The 13,289-nt window shown below is 45.0% G+C and overlaps 1 protein-coding gene across 1 annotated transcript in view; it reads left to right on the forward strand.

The window, feature by feature from the left end:
• Nucleotides 1-13,289, forward strand: part of LOC102004870 (BMP-binding endothelial regulator protein) — a gene marked incomplete at its 5' end in the record, with an annotated part of 243,075 nt that overhangs the window by 75,848 nt on the left and 153,938 nt on the right. Inside the window, 2 exon segments of the mRNA XM_005414284.2 lie at nucleotides 418-508; nucleotides 2,980-3,062. Coding sequence (XP_005414341.1) covers nucleotides 418-508; nucleotides 2,980-3,062 — 174 coding nt within the window.

The following is a 13,289-nucleotide window of genomic DNA, read 5'->3' on the forward strand; positions in this document are numbered from 1 at the left end:
CTCAGGGACCTCTGGATGCTACTCGGGTCTCCGTGCTCCAGAGCTAATGCCTTGAAGTATAAGAACAGTGATAGAAAATACAGCCAGCATTGAAAACATAAGACAACTGTGAATGAGCAGCTAGACTCTGCCAGCTACCAACAGATGGCAAGAAAGTCTTAAAGCTATTTTTAAAAGAAAGAAAGCAGGGCCAAAGAGAGAGTGCAAGGCCAGGAAAAACAAGGCTGGGTGATGGGGCTTGACCTCGGAGGTCAAAAGCATCAGTAGAGGTGAATAAGCTTATTTGTGCCGAGTCCTCCTGGGCCTGACGCCTACCCCACTGCGCACTTTATGGTTTTGGGTTCTTCTGCTTGGTTACTTTCCTGAAGTTTAGCTCCTTGACAGGAATCTTGGCTGACTGTGTGCTCTCTTTTGCAGGAAGGCGTTGTCACAGAGTCCCAGGTGCGCTGTGTCATTCACTGTAGAAACCCAATGGAGCACCAGGGAGCCTGCTGCCCCACCTGTCCAGGTAGCATCCTCAGGAAGTGGGAGGCTAAGAGGCCCTTTGCGCAGGGCAAGACTTGAAATCTCTGTGTCCCTCAGAGATGTGTCATTTTCCTTTGCCTGTTGGATTTTCCTTACTGGGCCTCTGTGCACCTAACAGGGTTAGAGGGCGCACTCCTCCTCCTGTGCAGGGCGCTGACCTGGCCTGAACCTTTGCTCTCTCTTCCTGAGGGCACAGCAAGGGCATGCTGGCATGAAGGCAGTGTGATGTAGGTCTTGGCTGTTGGCTTCTCTGGGCCTAGAGGCGTTCTTTCCACTTTCAGGTCCACCGTGCCTTCCCTTTTGCTTCCAGAAATGTCTTTTTACCGCTTCGTACTGCAGTGCCTTGGCTGGAGCTTGCCATGGTGATGAGGCAACCAGATGTTTTCTGACAACTGAGAACTGTGTCCCACGTGAATTTAGCTTAGGGTTTTGCTGGTGTTCTTTTCTGTGTGGTTCCACAAGTTGAGCCCACTGTCTTTTGTAGAGAAACCCGGCCTAGCTGACAGCAAATAGCTCTTCCTTTTCTAGTGGCCAAATCCTTCTTCCCACTTTCCCTCAGGCGATTACAGAGGCCTCCTGCAGCTCTTCTTGCCCTTTCCCATAAGCCTGGGGTTTTGAGGTGAGACATTTTTCTGATCTCTTAAACACTTGCTGATCATCTAGGACAAGTGTTCTGTGTTTGGGGTTTTCTCTGAGCGCTGTTCCTCACTGGTGACAATACAACCACTACTCTCCTTTGCAGGGTGACCCTGAGGCCCTGCTGTTCTTTGAGCCTCCTTTGAAGTGGTGAAGGTCCTAGGGGCTTCGCTACAGATACGGGCCCCTCCTTGTGGTAGACCTGAGTCATTTTCAGAGTTCAGTCTTCTCTTGTCCTTGAATGAAAAGAATGGGCAGTTCTTTCCTCTTCTAACCTCCTTGTGTCCTGCAATCTTATCCAGCTTCCTTTCACACTGGGATTTCTGTGAAGTTTGTGTTACTGATGAGCTCATATGAAAGCCAAAAACTGATTAAAACTACACTAATTCTTTCCGTAATCCAGTTATTTTGTGTCTGTCACAGTTTGCCCAGTGCCTTTCCCTTCTGATGCATCTAATGTTTTGCATCAGGTCACAACATTCTTGAATGTCAGTGGGACCTTTACCAAGTGGATGAGTTGCTCTCTTGGGCTGCACCCTGGAATTTCCTGGGACCCTAAGTGCTGCATCTTGTACCCAGGCTACAGCTCATGCCAAGTCCATTAGAATCTGGGTGGGGGAACCCAGCCTCCCTGGTGATTTTGATATGTGGCCAAACTGGAGACTGATAACAGAGAAAACTCTGTCATACAGATTTAAGATTATCATAGCTCTGAACTATAGATTCAGGTGTGTTGCACAGACAGTTTCCTTATTGCTACAGAATCCACTCAGAGCCCTCCGTTCCCAGACAGGGGACCCTCAAGGAGCAGGAACAGCACCAAGGAGCCCTTAAAACACAGCACCGCTCCATGTAGGTAACATCCTCCCACTCAGGGGAGCCCTGTGTCCCTGTTGCTTGTGAAACATGGTAGAAAACAGCCACGTGATTTATCTGAGTGCTCCTATATGAGCAGTTTTCTTTTACTCCATGTTTTGGTTGAGTTCCCAGGAAGGAAAGGACCCAGCTCCATGATCACACATGTTATGGTCCTGAGTCCTTACCACGGTCCAGAGAGGGATGAGGTGTTGGTCACTCAGTGCCTGCCCAGGTCCCCAAGTGAGCGAGGACCAGAGGACCCCATGCTCCTCTCACCCCACTGCATACCACAGGATGTACCTAGCTCAGTCCCATCTTTAAAAGCTGGTGAGTCAGGGTCACATACCAGCCCATGACACCTGGGATGCTCCATGCCCTAGGTTAGGAGGTCAGGATTCAGCTTTGCCCCTTTGCTTCATTCTAAGGACAGCATTTGGGATGCAAGTGGGAAGGTTCAGAAAGAACTGCCTGCAGAGTTCATCACCTTTTGTGACGGGAGACCCTCCACAGAGCCTCGATGGGGACAGTCAGGGGAGACCTTGGCCTCATCCTAAACTGGCAGCCCCTGGCTGCATCTGCTCTTGATCCCATAGTTGATCCCTCCTTGGCCTCCCTTAGCCTCTCCTTGTCCCTCTGGGGTTTGGGTCCCAGCAGTGGCCAGCATGATCATGACATCACTCCAGGGGCACAGGGTGGGACTCCCTGCTATGCATCTGTACTGTACCCACAGGCTGACTGAGGCTCCCCTGAACTTTCTGGCATCTTTAGGGTTTCTGGTCCTATGCCAGCATTTTGTTCTTCACATCCTTTATTTTACTGGGTAGGTGCTTGCTGTCTGCTGACCAAAGAGGATATTGCTGGGTAGCTGGGATGGGGGTGCGGGTGGGTGAGCAGGACCGTGAGGACCGTGTTGCAAGGACACTGCTCCTGCCTGGTTCTGAACTCCACTCTGCTTTCCAGGCTGCGTGTTTGAAGGTGTGCAGTACCGAGAGGGAGAGGAGTTTCGGCCGGAAGGGAACAAGTGCACCAAGTGTTCCTGCCTCGTAAGTCCTGCATGGATGTCACCATGGTCCCCAGATTCATGGCTGTTCACTTGTCCCCGAGCACCTATCCCAGCTGGGTACCGTGGACACTGGGCTGGGTCACCCTCATGATTGGGCTGACATGTGCTTTGCAGAATGTGTAACAGCAGCCTGGCTTCTACCCTTACTTCTATCTACAGCCAGCAGGGTCAGCAGCCATCACCTGGGTTCCATGCAGAGCAACCTGGCTTCCAACCAAGCACCACTGCTCCAAAGCATGAAGGAGCGCGGTCTATGCTCCTCCGCTGCCTACTTTTGGGGAATTCTGTGGATTCTTGTTTCTTGGGACAGAGGAGCTTCTTGCTCAGACAGCCCTTGGGTTTGCTGCAGTCAAATGGGAAGCAGGTGGGAATTCTGTGGGGGAGGGTATCCTGTGAGGGCAAAAAAAAAGAAAACACCCTATAAACACTGGCTCCAGGGCAGAGGAGGGATTAGGCAGGCAGGCTCATAGACTTTTCTTTCTAAGCATTGTGACTTTTAATTTATATCTTAAGGGTCATCTTCAGAAACCTTATGAAAACGAAGAACCCGGCCTGCATTACAATTTTAAAGAGCTCTTCTCATTAATATGTTTAAATTTAGAAAGCAACCATGGGCATTAGTGGTGGTGGTGGTAGTTATGAGGGTCTGGTCTTATGCAGTGGCCCCATGTTACTTAAAGTAGAGAGTTGGTACAGTCTCCTATTTTTTTATTTTTCCTAATAAAGAACACACATTTTCCAAGTCATTGGTGACTCAGTATGCATCTTAGAATATTAAAAAGGAAATACATGGCAAACTCTAACCCTTAATTTCACCAAAGCAGACTCATGCCTGGGCCACTGTAAATCACAGCATCTGTCATTTCTCTGCCTTTCTCACCTCTTCCAGCACAGGCCCTCCATCCTAGAGTCCAGGATAAAAGACATTTGGTGGAGGGTGACCGTGTGTATATGGAGGATGGGAGGGAAAGAAGGAAGGAGAGAAGGTGGTGTGTTGTATATCTCTGTATAAAACATATATAGAGTTTATGTAATATATTAAAACACAAAAGCAATTTACTAATGAAAATGTATATAACTTTGTATATTCCAGCTGAACTTCTGTGTTTTCTTGCAGTCATGGGTAAATTGGTTGATATTACTTTTTATGTATATGATTGCTATTATTGCCCATTTCTCAACACTATTTCTGCCATATAGGTGGCTGTAACATTTTCTGATGATAATAATGATTATTATTATTTTAATAACCTCATTCTGTTGGGAGTGGGTTGAGGAAAACCAAAGTGGTTTTGGTAGGAAACTCTTGAGTGTGCACCTGGATAAATTGTTGTTCTGATGAAGCTGTGCCAAGGGCAGTCAGCTGATCCCCACCTGGGGAATGAACAGTAGAGGTGGCGAGGAGGAGGGGAAACCTGCAGCTGTACTATGATGCCTTTCGGAGGTGTCCTGGGGAGGTGGAAATGAGCTCGGGTCTTGGGTTCAGACATCACAGACTCAATATAACACACCCTGAGGTGTTCAGATTTCGCTTGCTTTTAAACTTGATGTCTTCCCAGAGAAATGCACCTGGGGCAGGGTTCAGGCCCCTGGAAGTCCTGTTTTTGTTTTCTGTTGAAAAAGTAAAATCCCAAGGGTGTTCCTTGGCCAAGGTTTCCTACTTACTGGGCTCTCTCCAGCATACACAGTCTCTAACCTCTCTCCTCTAGGCTGAGAATCCAATTTCCTGTGTTCCCATAATCCCGGTGTTCTTTCCACGCTCCATGCTACCACACTGAGCACTTAGTGTTCCTGATGTTGGTCTCTGGACTCGGAGAGCAGAGGGGCCCAAGGACAGAGTTCCTGCTGGGAAACAGGGCCGGGTGCGGGGCTTGGGGCTGAGGAGGGCCACAGAGCGGCCTTTCTTTTTATGAATACAGAGGTTTGAGGTCTAAACTCTCTTTGGAGTTTGCTATGGAATTAACTTGGTTTTGAATATTTTTTCACTTTGCTGTCTGTTGATAGCAGTATCTCAGCAGCAATGGCTCTGTCTTCAGGGGCAGCTGTAGTAGCATCTGCCTGAAAGTGTCTGGTTCCCAGGTATGGCCAGGCTGTGTAGCACAAAACGGGTCAAGGTTGCCCAGCAGCAGACTGTGAATTCTGGTGGGTCACGTGTGTGTGGGGTGAGGCACCATCCTGCTGAACCAGAGGGCTGAGCTGGAAAAGGGCAGAGCATAAGGTTCAGGATCTCCGTACAGAAAAGAATGCTGTACAGAAACCTGCTGTGCTTTAAGAGAAGAAAACATTATTATGTTAGAGAGAGGTGAAGGACTTTTATGCTTTGAAGCAGGACACTTGTCCCTCAGCATCTAATAGTAATTGGTGTCAGGACCACGGACACCAATACCTGCAGATGATTGAGTCCCTGTCTAAAATTCTGTCATATTTGTGTGTAACCTGCACACTTCCCTCTCATGGACTTTAAATCTTCTCAAGATTGCTTGTAATATCTAAAACAACTTAGATGATATGTACTTAGTATACTCTATTGTTTAGGAAACAATGACTGGAAAAAAGTCTGTATTCTCAGTACAGATACAAGTTTTTCCCAAATATTTTCAGTCTGTGGGAGGTTGAATCCATAGGCGTGGAATCCACAGATATGGAAGCCAGTTGCATTTATGGATGTGTACTTATGTGTACATACGTCAGTGAGTGCATGTGTACACATATATGTACATATGTACTAGGGATGATCAAAATATACAATGAATGTTTAAATGACAGAAACAGTAATAGACACATCGCCATCAATCCTGCTCATACACTTATCCCATCATTCTTGCTACTTTCTGATGCAGTTCTGGAAGTACTCTTTCATGAATGTCTTTATGGGGTGTGGTCATAAACATGATGAAAGTTATTACTGAATGCCATCCAACACTCACAAAAACATGAGAGTGTGTCCTCATCTACTTGATTCATCACATCTGGTACTGTGTGACTCCTAGCTCTTTCCCAAAGTCAAAATAACCATGAAAGGGAAAGGGTTTTGAATTGATTCAGGATATTGAAGCACCCAAAACAGAGCAACTAAAAACTATCAGCAAAGAAGACTTGCAGAACAGCTTCAGAAAGTGGCAAGATGTTCAAAGTGAGGGGGAATACAGGGGATTAATGGCAGTGTGTGTTTTACATGACTTTTAAAAATTGAAACATTTACCGTATATTCTAGTTATACCTCATACAAATATAAATATATATGTATAGATATATAAACATTTAAATATAGATACATAAAACATGTGTACACGTATATATGACTATAAATACATTAAATGCGTTAATATGTGTAAGCTGGATTCCTCTAGACCCAGATCCTGATCTGCATGTGAGTATTTTATAGAGGGGCAGAGAGAAGATAGAGTTCGGCTGAAAGCAAGAAGGGTGCAGCCAGCAGAAGGCGCATTACCAGGTGCTGTGGTCCATGTCCTCCACCATCATGGTGAAACTTAGCTGCCATTGTGGTGGTGTTAAGAGGTGAGCCCTTGAGGAGGTGATTAGGCCTTTCAGCATCTGCTCTGGTAAACGGATTCCATCCTTATAAAGGCTAAGGGGAGGAGTCTGACCTAGGCTACAGCAGCAGGTGCAGACTTGAGAGAGGAGCAGCAACCCCACACACCAGGTTGGCTGGCCCTCTGGTCTTGGGCTTCTCAGCCTTCAGAACTGTGAAAAGGAAATTTCTGCTCTTCACAAGTCACCACGCTATGGTAATACATCATCGCAGCACACATGGATCAAGACACTAACTGCTCCGTCACTGTGGGCAGCCTGGCCTTCTTCCTGCTGGGCAGACTCTGGAGGCCTGGGCAGAACTCTGGCCTCTGAACTTTCCCACCTGATGGGGAAAGAGCTGAGATGAGTGCTCACCGCCAATCCCCAGGCCTCCGGAGGGCTGCTCTGAGAAGGTGCTGATCGGGTGACGTTTATACTTGTGTATGCACAAACATACACCACTTCCAAGTGAACACACACCCCACAGCATCACAGTTCTTAGGTTGTTTCTGCTCTCTTTGTTAGTGTGGAAGGGGCCAGGCCTTTCCCTGTTCATCCTGCTATGCTCAGGCTGAGCACTGTGGCCTCCTAACAGAAGCCCCTCTCCTCCTCCCCTACTCCGTGCTTTGATGCCATGCACTGAGGAACAGGAATGTGCTGTCTTCCACACTGTGATGACTCTGCTCTCTCCTGCCAGCCAGCTGTTCCTGCGTGGGGATCGCTGCAGTGAGACTCCACCATCTCTAGCCTGCGCCTGACTGTGACACTGTGTATCTGCAGTAAGCCTCCTGTATCTTATCCATCTACGGGGCCGCTTATTCTTCCATGGTCCCCCAGTCTCATGTAAATATTGTCAGTGCCGTGTGGCTTCAGTTTTTAAACGCAACCTCTTCTTTACAAAACTCTCCACCCTTGTGAAAATCTAGTTGTGTGTTTTGTGAGGTGGTGACAGAGAGGCCGTGCGCTGGAAAGACACTTCGTCTTATTGAGAGGATGCCTTAGCTAATGGCCCAAACACCTTAGTGTGCTTGCACATTCTGAATTTAGTGGGGATGGTGCACAGCGTTCCAGACGGCCGAGGACATGCTGACCAAGGAGAGAGCACGGAGGACCCCACAACCTCCTGCTCCTGCCCAGGCCGGCAGCACAGCGGCTGACATGTTTGGTGTGAATTTCATCGAGACTCACTCAGGAAATACAGTGCTTTATTATCCCTTGTTCAACCATATCTTGCCATTTACACAATGTAGAAATAAAAGAGCCCAGAGGATTTCTTCTCCTTGAGCTGTCTGTGTCGAGTTAGAGGATGTTTGTTAAGGAGTGAGATCAAGAGCGTGAGTGCTGTGTTAGTTTAAAACAGAAAGATGATTCTTTGTAATGTCTGAAGCAAAGAATGCTTTTAAAAAGCACACAGAGTGTTGGTTAAAACACTTCATTCTCTCAGTTTAAACTTGACTTTTTATTATCCACTTAACTGTACAACAGTTACTTGTGCTGTTGTTCAGTCACATTTGCAATAAGAACTAGGATTTGGCTCAGGCATTCTGTAAAATCAGTTGTCAAAGTTGTCAGAGTAAAGATGAAGATGCCAATATGAGGGGTGTGTGTGTATGTGTGTGTGTGTGTGTGTGTGTGTGTGTGTTTGTTTTCACTGGCCTTCACAATGAGTTATATTTCTAACCCTTTTTAACTTTTAATTTTGAGACAGAGTCACCCTAAGTGGCTAAGTTGCCCAGGCTGGACTCCACTTTACCATTCTCCTGTCTCAGCCTTTCAGAGTGCTAGGATTACAGGTACCCATGACCACCCCTGGCATTATGTTTTTTTTTTTATTTTTACCAAACTACTTTAGGAAAGCTATGGGCTCAGCATTCTTGGAAATTGCTTACTGAAGGGAGTGCAGCCCACGCAGTTGTAAGATACTCTTGAAAGAGTGACAAGTCCTCAGTCTGCAAAACCAGCCAAATTAACTGGCCAAGACCAATTACTTTTGCTGACAAAGGCATATTAAGTTCCGAGGATTTTTACCAATAAACCTGGGTTGTTAATGGGCTGCCTGTGATGGAGGAGCTGTGCTTTATGGGCTTTTGAAGCCCTGAAGTCCATAAACACCTTAGCTCTTACTTGCACATGAGATTTGCAAAGCGTTTTCTCCCAGGGCAAATGAAAGGCCCAGGAAGGGTATTTGGAGAGAACAAGGGACACAGGGATGGCGAGGCCTCCCTTCCTTCTCGTCTCCATCCCCTAGACCTCCTGCCCCTCCTGGCATGGCCCAGCCCTGTCTGCTCCTCTCTCTGTTTCTCTCTGTCCCTGCCCTGTCCTGCTCTCTCTGAGGTGGATGAGTTCTTGCTCCTCATTAGACAGAGCATGGCCTCCACCTGGAGCTTTGCTGAAGTTGGGGTCTCTAACTTTGCAGGCTGGCGGGTTTAACAAAGTCCCCAGAGGATTCATTTGCCAAAGGAAGTTTGGGAAACACTGGTTTAATCCCTCATGGACTCTACCTACAAGGCCTTCCCCCTTTTCTCTCCTTTCTCCTACTCCCCATCGCCCCATCTTGAGGCGGTGGCACCCACTCCTCCTGCTCTTGGAAACTCCAGCATTGCTTTTTCAAGAGGAGCGCACTTCCTATTGTAAACATTTTGTAGTGTCCCGTGCTTTACTTCCCAGACAATGACAATGATTTCTAATTTGATAATTTTGTGTGTGATGATTTTTAAATATTTTTAGATTTAATTGACACATAGTAACTGCATATTTGTGGGGCACCCTGTGACAGTTTGATGAATGTATACAATGTTTAAAACTCAGATAGGGTAATTGGCACATATGTCTAGGACATTTGTCATTTCTTGTGTTGGGATGTGAAAAATCCACTCTCCTCACTTTTGTGAGGTTCACAGCTAATTGACGATCTGACTTCACTCCATCAGGGTAAAATAATGGCTTAGAATTTGCAGTACTTGGTCTATAATGGGTATTTGCAATAATCGCTACATTCACGAATGTGTGAATAGTCATTTATTTTCCATTCTTTCCCCATTGCCTCTGTTCCCATCCCTACCCTGTGAACACTTTTTTTTCCTGTGAACATTTTTGTCCTAAACAGCACATTTTTGTCCTAACAAGGAAAGGAGAAATGCAGGTGGCCATGGAGGAGCTTGAGAAGGCCGGTGGAGTGTCACCCAGCTACTGTAGCACTGGGCCATATGCTGTAGCAGAGCTTTTAGAAAGAGTGTGGTCCTCTTGCCTCAAAGCTGGTTGAGCTCTGGAGTGTGAGGGACACGTGCCTGCACCCCTCATCTCAGATTGCACCCTTGTAAAGAGAAACAGAGGGAGCCCTCATCATTCCTGTGGTCATGTGATGCCATCCAGTCCAGATGGCGCATTCCTGGCCATGCTGTCTCCTCACCCCACAGTGGGAACTTAGGACCCTAAGCACATGAACCCTCTCCTGTGGCCTCTGCTTACTTGTGGTAATCTGTGCAATTTGGTGCATTTTAGCTGTCATTATAACTTCTTTGTCTGTGGGGAGAAATTTGGCCACATCTGGGCAATAAATTGGAGAATTGAGCAATTACTGAGTGAATTAAATCAATATGGGCTGTTTATCTAACTTGTATAAGTCATAAAACCTCACAACCAGTTTCAAAACCAGTCTGAAATATTGGGGTGATTGCCATAGTGTCCCTTCTGCAATGAATTTCTCCATCATCCTGATGACAGAAAAGTGTTGCTTTTGAAAAGTCAGTTGAGAACAGTGAGTCTTTTCCTCTAGGGCTGGATAGCCCTTGGCCTCTGGCAAGGGCCTCTCCCTTGCTTAGGAAAGTGGCCGGTATTCTGTACATATTTCACTGGACTCTGAAGTTGTGGTGTTTTCTGCTGGAGCTGAGTAGGTGTGATTACACGACGTATTCAGGACCCAGCTGGAAGGTCTGTGTGGTGCCGTGCTCACTAGTTGAATCTATAAAGCTACAGATGTTGCTGCTGGGTATTGAACTCTGGCTTCTTAGAAATGCCATCCAAGTGACCTATTTATAAGGGAAAACTGGGTTATTTTCCCATCATGATTCTTGATCACTACTTTGACACAGGTTTAGCAGCATCTTAGGAGGAAAAGGGCAAAAGGGATAATTATGAGGTTTGAGGGATTTGGCTGAAGATGTATCTTGATTTGCACTGAGAAAACTGCGTGACATACTAGTTTAACATTGGTAGAGACAGTGAGGGCTTCCCAGAATGTCCTAAGGATTCCTGAGCCCAGCTGAGTTATTTATGTACTTAGAACTTTCTGCAGGTTTAGTACCCTCAGAAGCTCCTGCAGCTAACAGAGGCTTGATTTTTTTCTTTTGGCTGTTATAAAGCCTAGGAATATCTGTTGTATATTTTAAACCATATATCAGCCCTGCCTTAAGTATCTCCGGGACACATCCTGAAATTTAATCCTCATATATGTCTTGTTTGTATGGCTTGTAATGTGCCTTATGCCTATTTCTTTATATAATTTGTAGCCAGAGAATCCTGTAAAATTACTTTTCTGTAAAGGCAATCACCATGTTAATAAAAACCCAACAGAGAAAGTAGTGGGAAAGGAAATTTCTGATACAACACTTGAACATTTATATGAAAACTCACAGATTGAAAAGAGATCTGCAAATGACTTATTTACAGAAAAATCATTGATAGTAAATCTTGTATTGCTGAACTATACTCTATTCCAGGTACATGACGTGTACTTTAATATTAATTTTCACAGTTGTTATACAACCTAGAAAGTGTTAGCTTTTTTTTGATGAAGAAAATACAAATTCTGAGTTCAGTAGCTTGCCCAAGCTCAAAGAACAAACAAGGACAGGAAACCTGAATTCCCTGATCATAAAGCCGTGTATCCTTTCTCCCCCGACCCCGGCTAGTGTAATTCTGAGACAATCCACGATTGCTTGTGGACATTTGGAACTAGGAAATGCCACTGAGCCTGTGGAGTGAAGAGCAACCAGACATTTCCAGGGAGAAATAATGGTGATACTAGCATCCAAACAGAACCCCAAATCTGATGCAAGAGACATAAACTCAATGAAAAAGTGCCTTACACTTCCTCTCCAGAGTTCACAAGTCTAAGCAAGTTAAACTCAGACCAGATTTCTGCCTGGGCGTGCAGCCTGAGCGTGTGTCACAACAGTGCCAAAGTGGATGAAGAACGCATGTCTGCTACCCGCACATCAGCTGGAGGAGGGAGATGCTAGGATCCACAGTGCTTCTCCTTGCCAAGTAATTATGAGTACACAGAGACAGTGTGATCATTTCTGGGAAGGAACCACCCTCACCGCCTCGGCTTCCAGAGATGGAGAGAAACAAATCCTCATCTGAAGGGGCCATTGGTACCGTGTAACTGTCCACTCAGGATCTCAGCATCATTGTGGTGAGCCCTCTTCTGAGACTTCACAAGAGAAGTGGGCATGAATCCCAGGGGTTCTGAGAGTGTAAACTTACCCTCTTGACAGAGGGAAGGCAGCATCATGTAACTGCATTCTAACAGTTGCTTTCTACTATCAACCTGAGAAGCAAATGCTTTTAGAAATCTGAGTGGAATTTTGAGTAGGTACTGAGCCTTGGTAGAAGAATGAACTCAATTATTGTCTCATCCACTGGGCCCTAGCAAAGACTGTTCCTTCTATTTTCATTACCTTCTTTTTAAAAATTTTCCTCCCTAAGCTTAGTCACACAATGAATCATTTTCACTTCCTAAAAGTCTAGGATAAATACACATTTTACTAAACTCGGAAGAATTTTCCAACTGCCCCTCCATCCCTCCTCCAACCTTTCTGGGACTCTCTGAGCCACTCAGTCACTTACCAGCTTAGCAGTAATCGGGGATCTGCCGTGTGTTAGATGCCGCTGTAAGCACTGAACACCACCCATGACGGACTCTTGACTTTCTCACCCCAGGCAATTGCAGTCTATTGAGGTGGTGTCTTTATTAAAGAGAAACCCAAATCAAACCACAATGAAATATTTTTGTGTCATATATAGTCTATGACAATTATAAGAACCTCAGATATATTGAAAAATAGAAATAATCTCACTTAATTTAAAGGTGGTCACTGTTATTTTGATTTAATATATTCCACTCTTCCCTCCATGTTTACCTATACTTATAGCTAGATAATATTATATTCTTTATGCAGCTATTTTCCATCCTTGTAACTTTCAATTAACATTACACACCTTGGACAACCTTAATCTGAAAATCCAAAATTTTTGAATGCAATGTTCAGAAAGTTTCAAATTTGGTAACGTTTTAGATTTTTGGATTGGAGATGCTTAACTGGTAAGGTCTACACAGATATAGTCTAAAATCTGAAAAAAATCCAAACTATGAAATACTTCTGGTCCAAAGCATTTTGGATAAATTATACTCAGTCTGGATTGTGACTATATCTCCATTTCATTAAAAATTATTGAAAATAATCTTAACAGCTGAATAATAGTTCATCAACATACCACAACTTAGTCATTTTCTAATATTTAAAATTAGTGTTTTTAGTTTGCATTTTTATGAATATTGTGACAAATGTCTTTGAAAATTAAGATCTCTTCTTGCTTCTCTTATTAATTCCTTAGGTTAAATTCATGTAAGTATAATTAGTAGGTTCAAGATACAAACATTTTAAGTTTT

This window comes from Chinchilla lanigera, unplaced genomic scaffold, assembly GCF_000276665.1.
Source record: "Chinchilla lanigera isolate Chin_1 unplaced genomic scaffold, ChiLan1.0 scaffold00181, whole genome shotgun sequence".
NCBI lineage: Eukaryota > Metazoa > Chordata > Mammalia > Rodentia > Chinchillidae > Chinchilla > Chinchilla lanigera.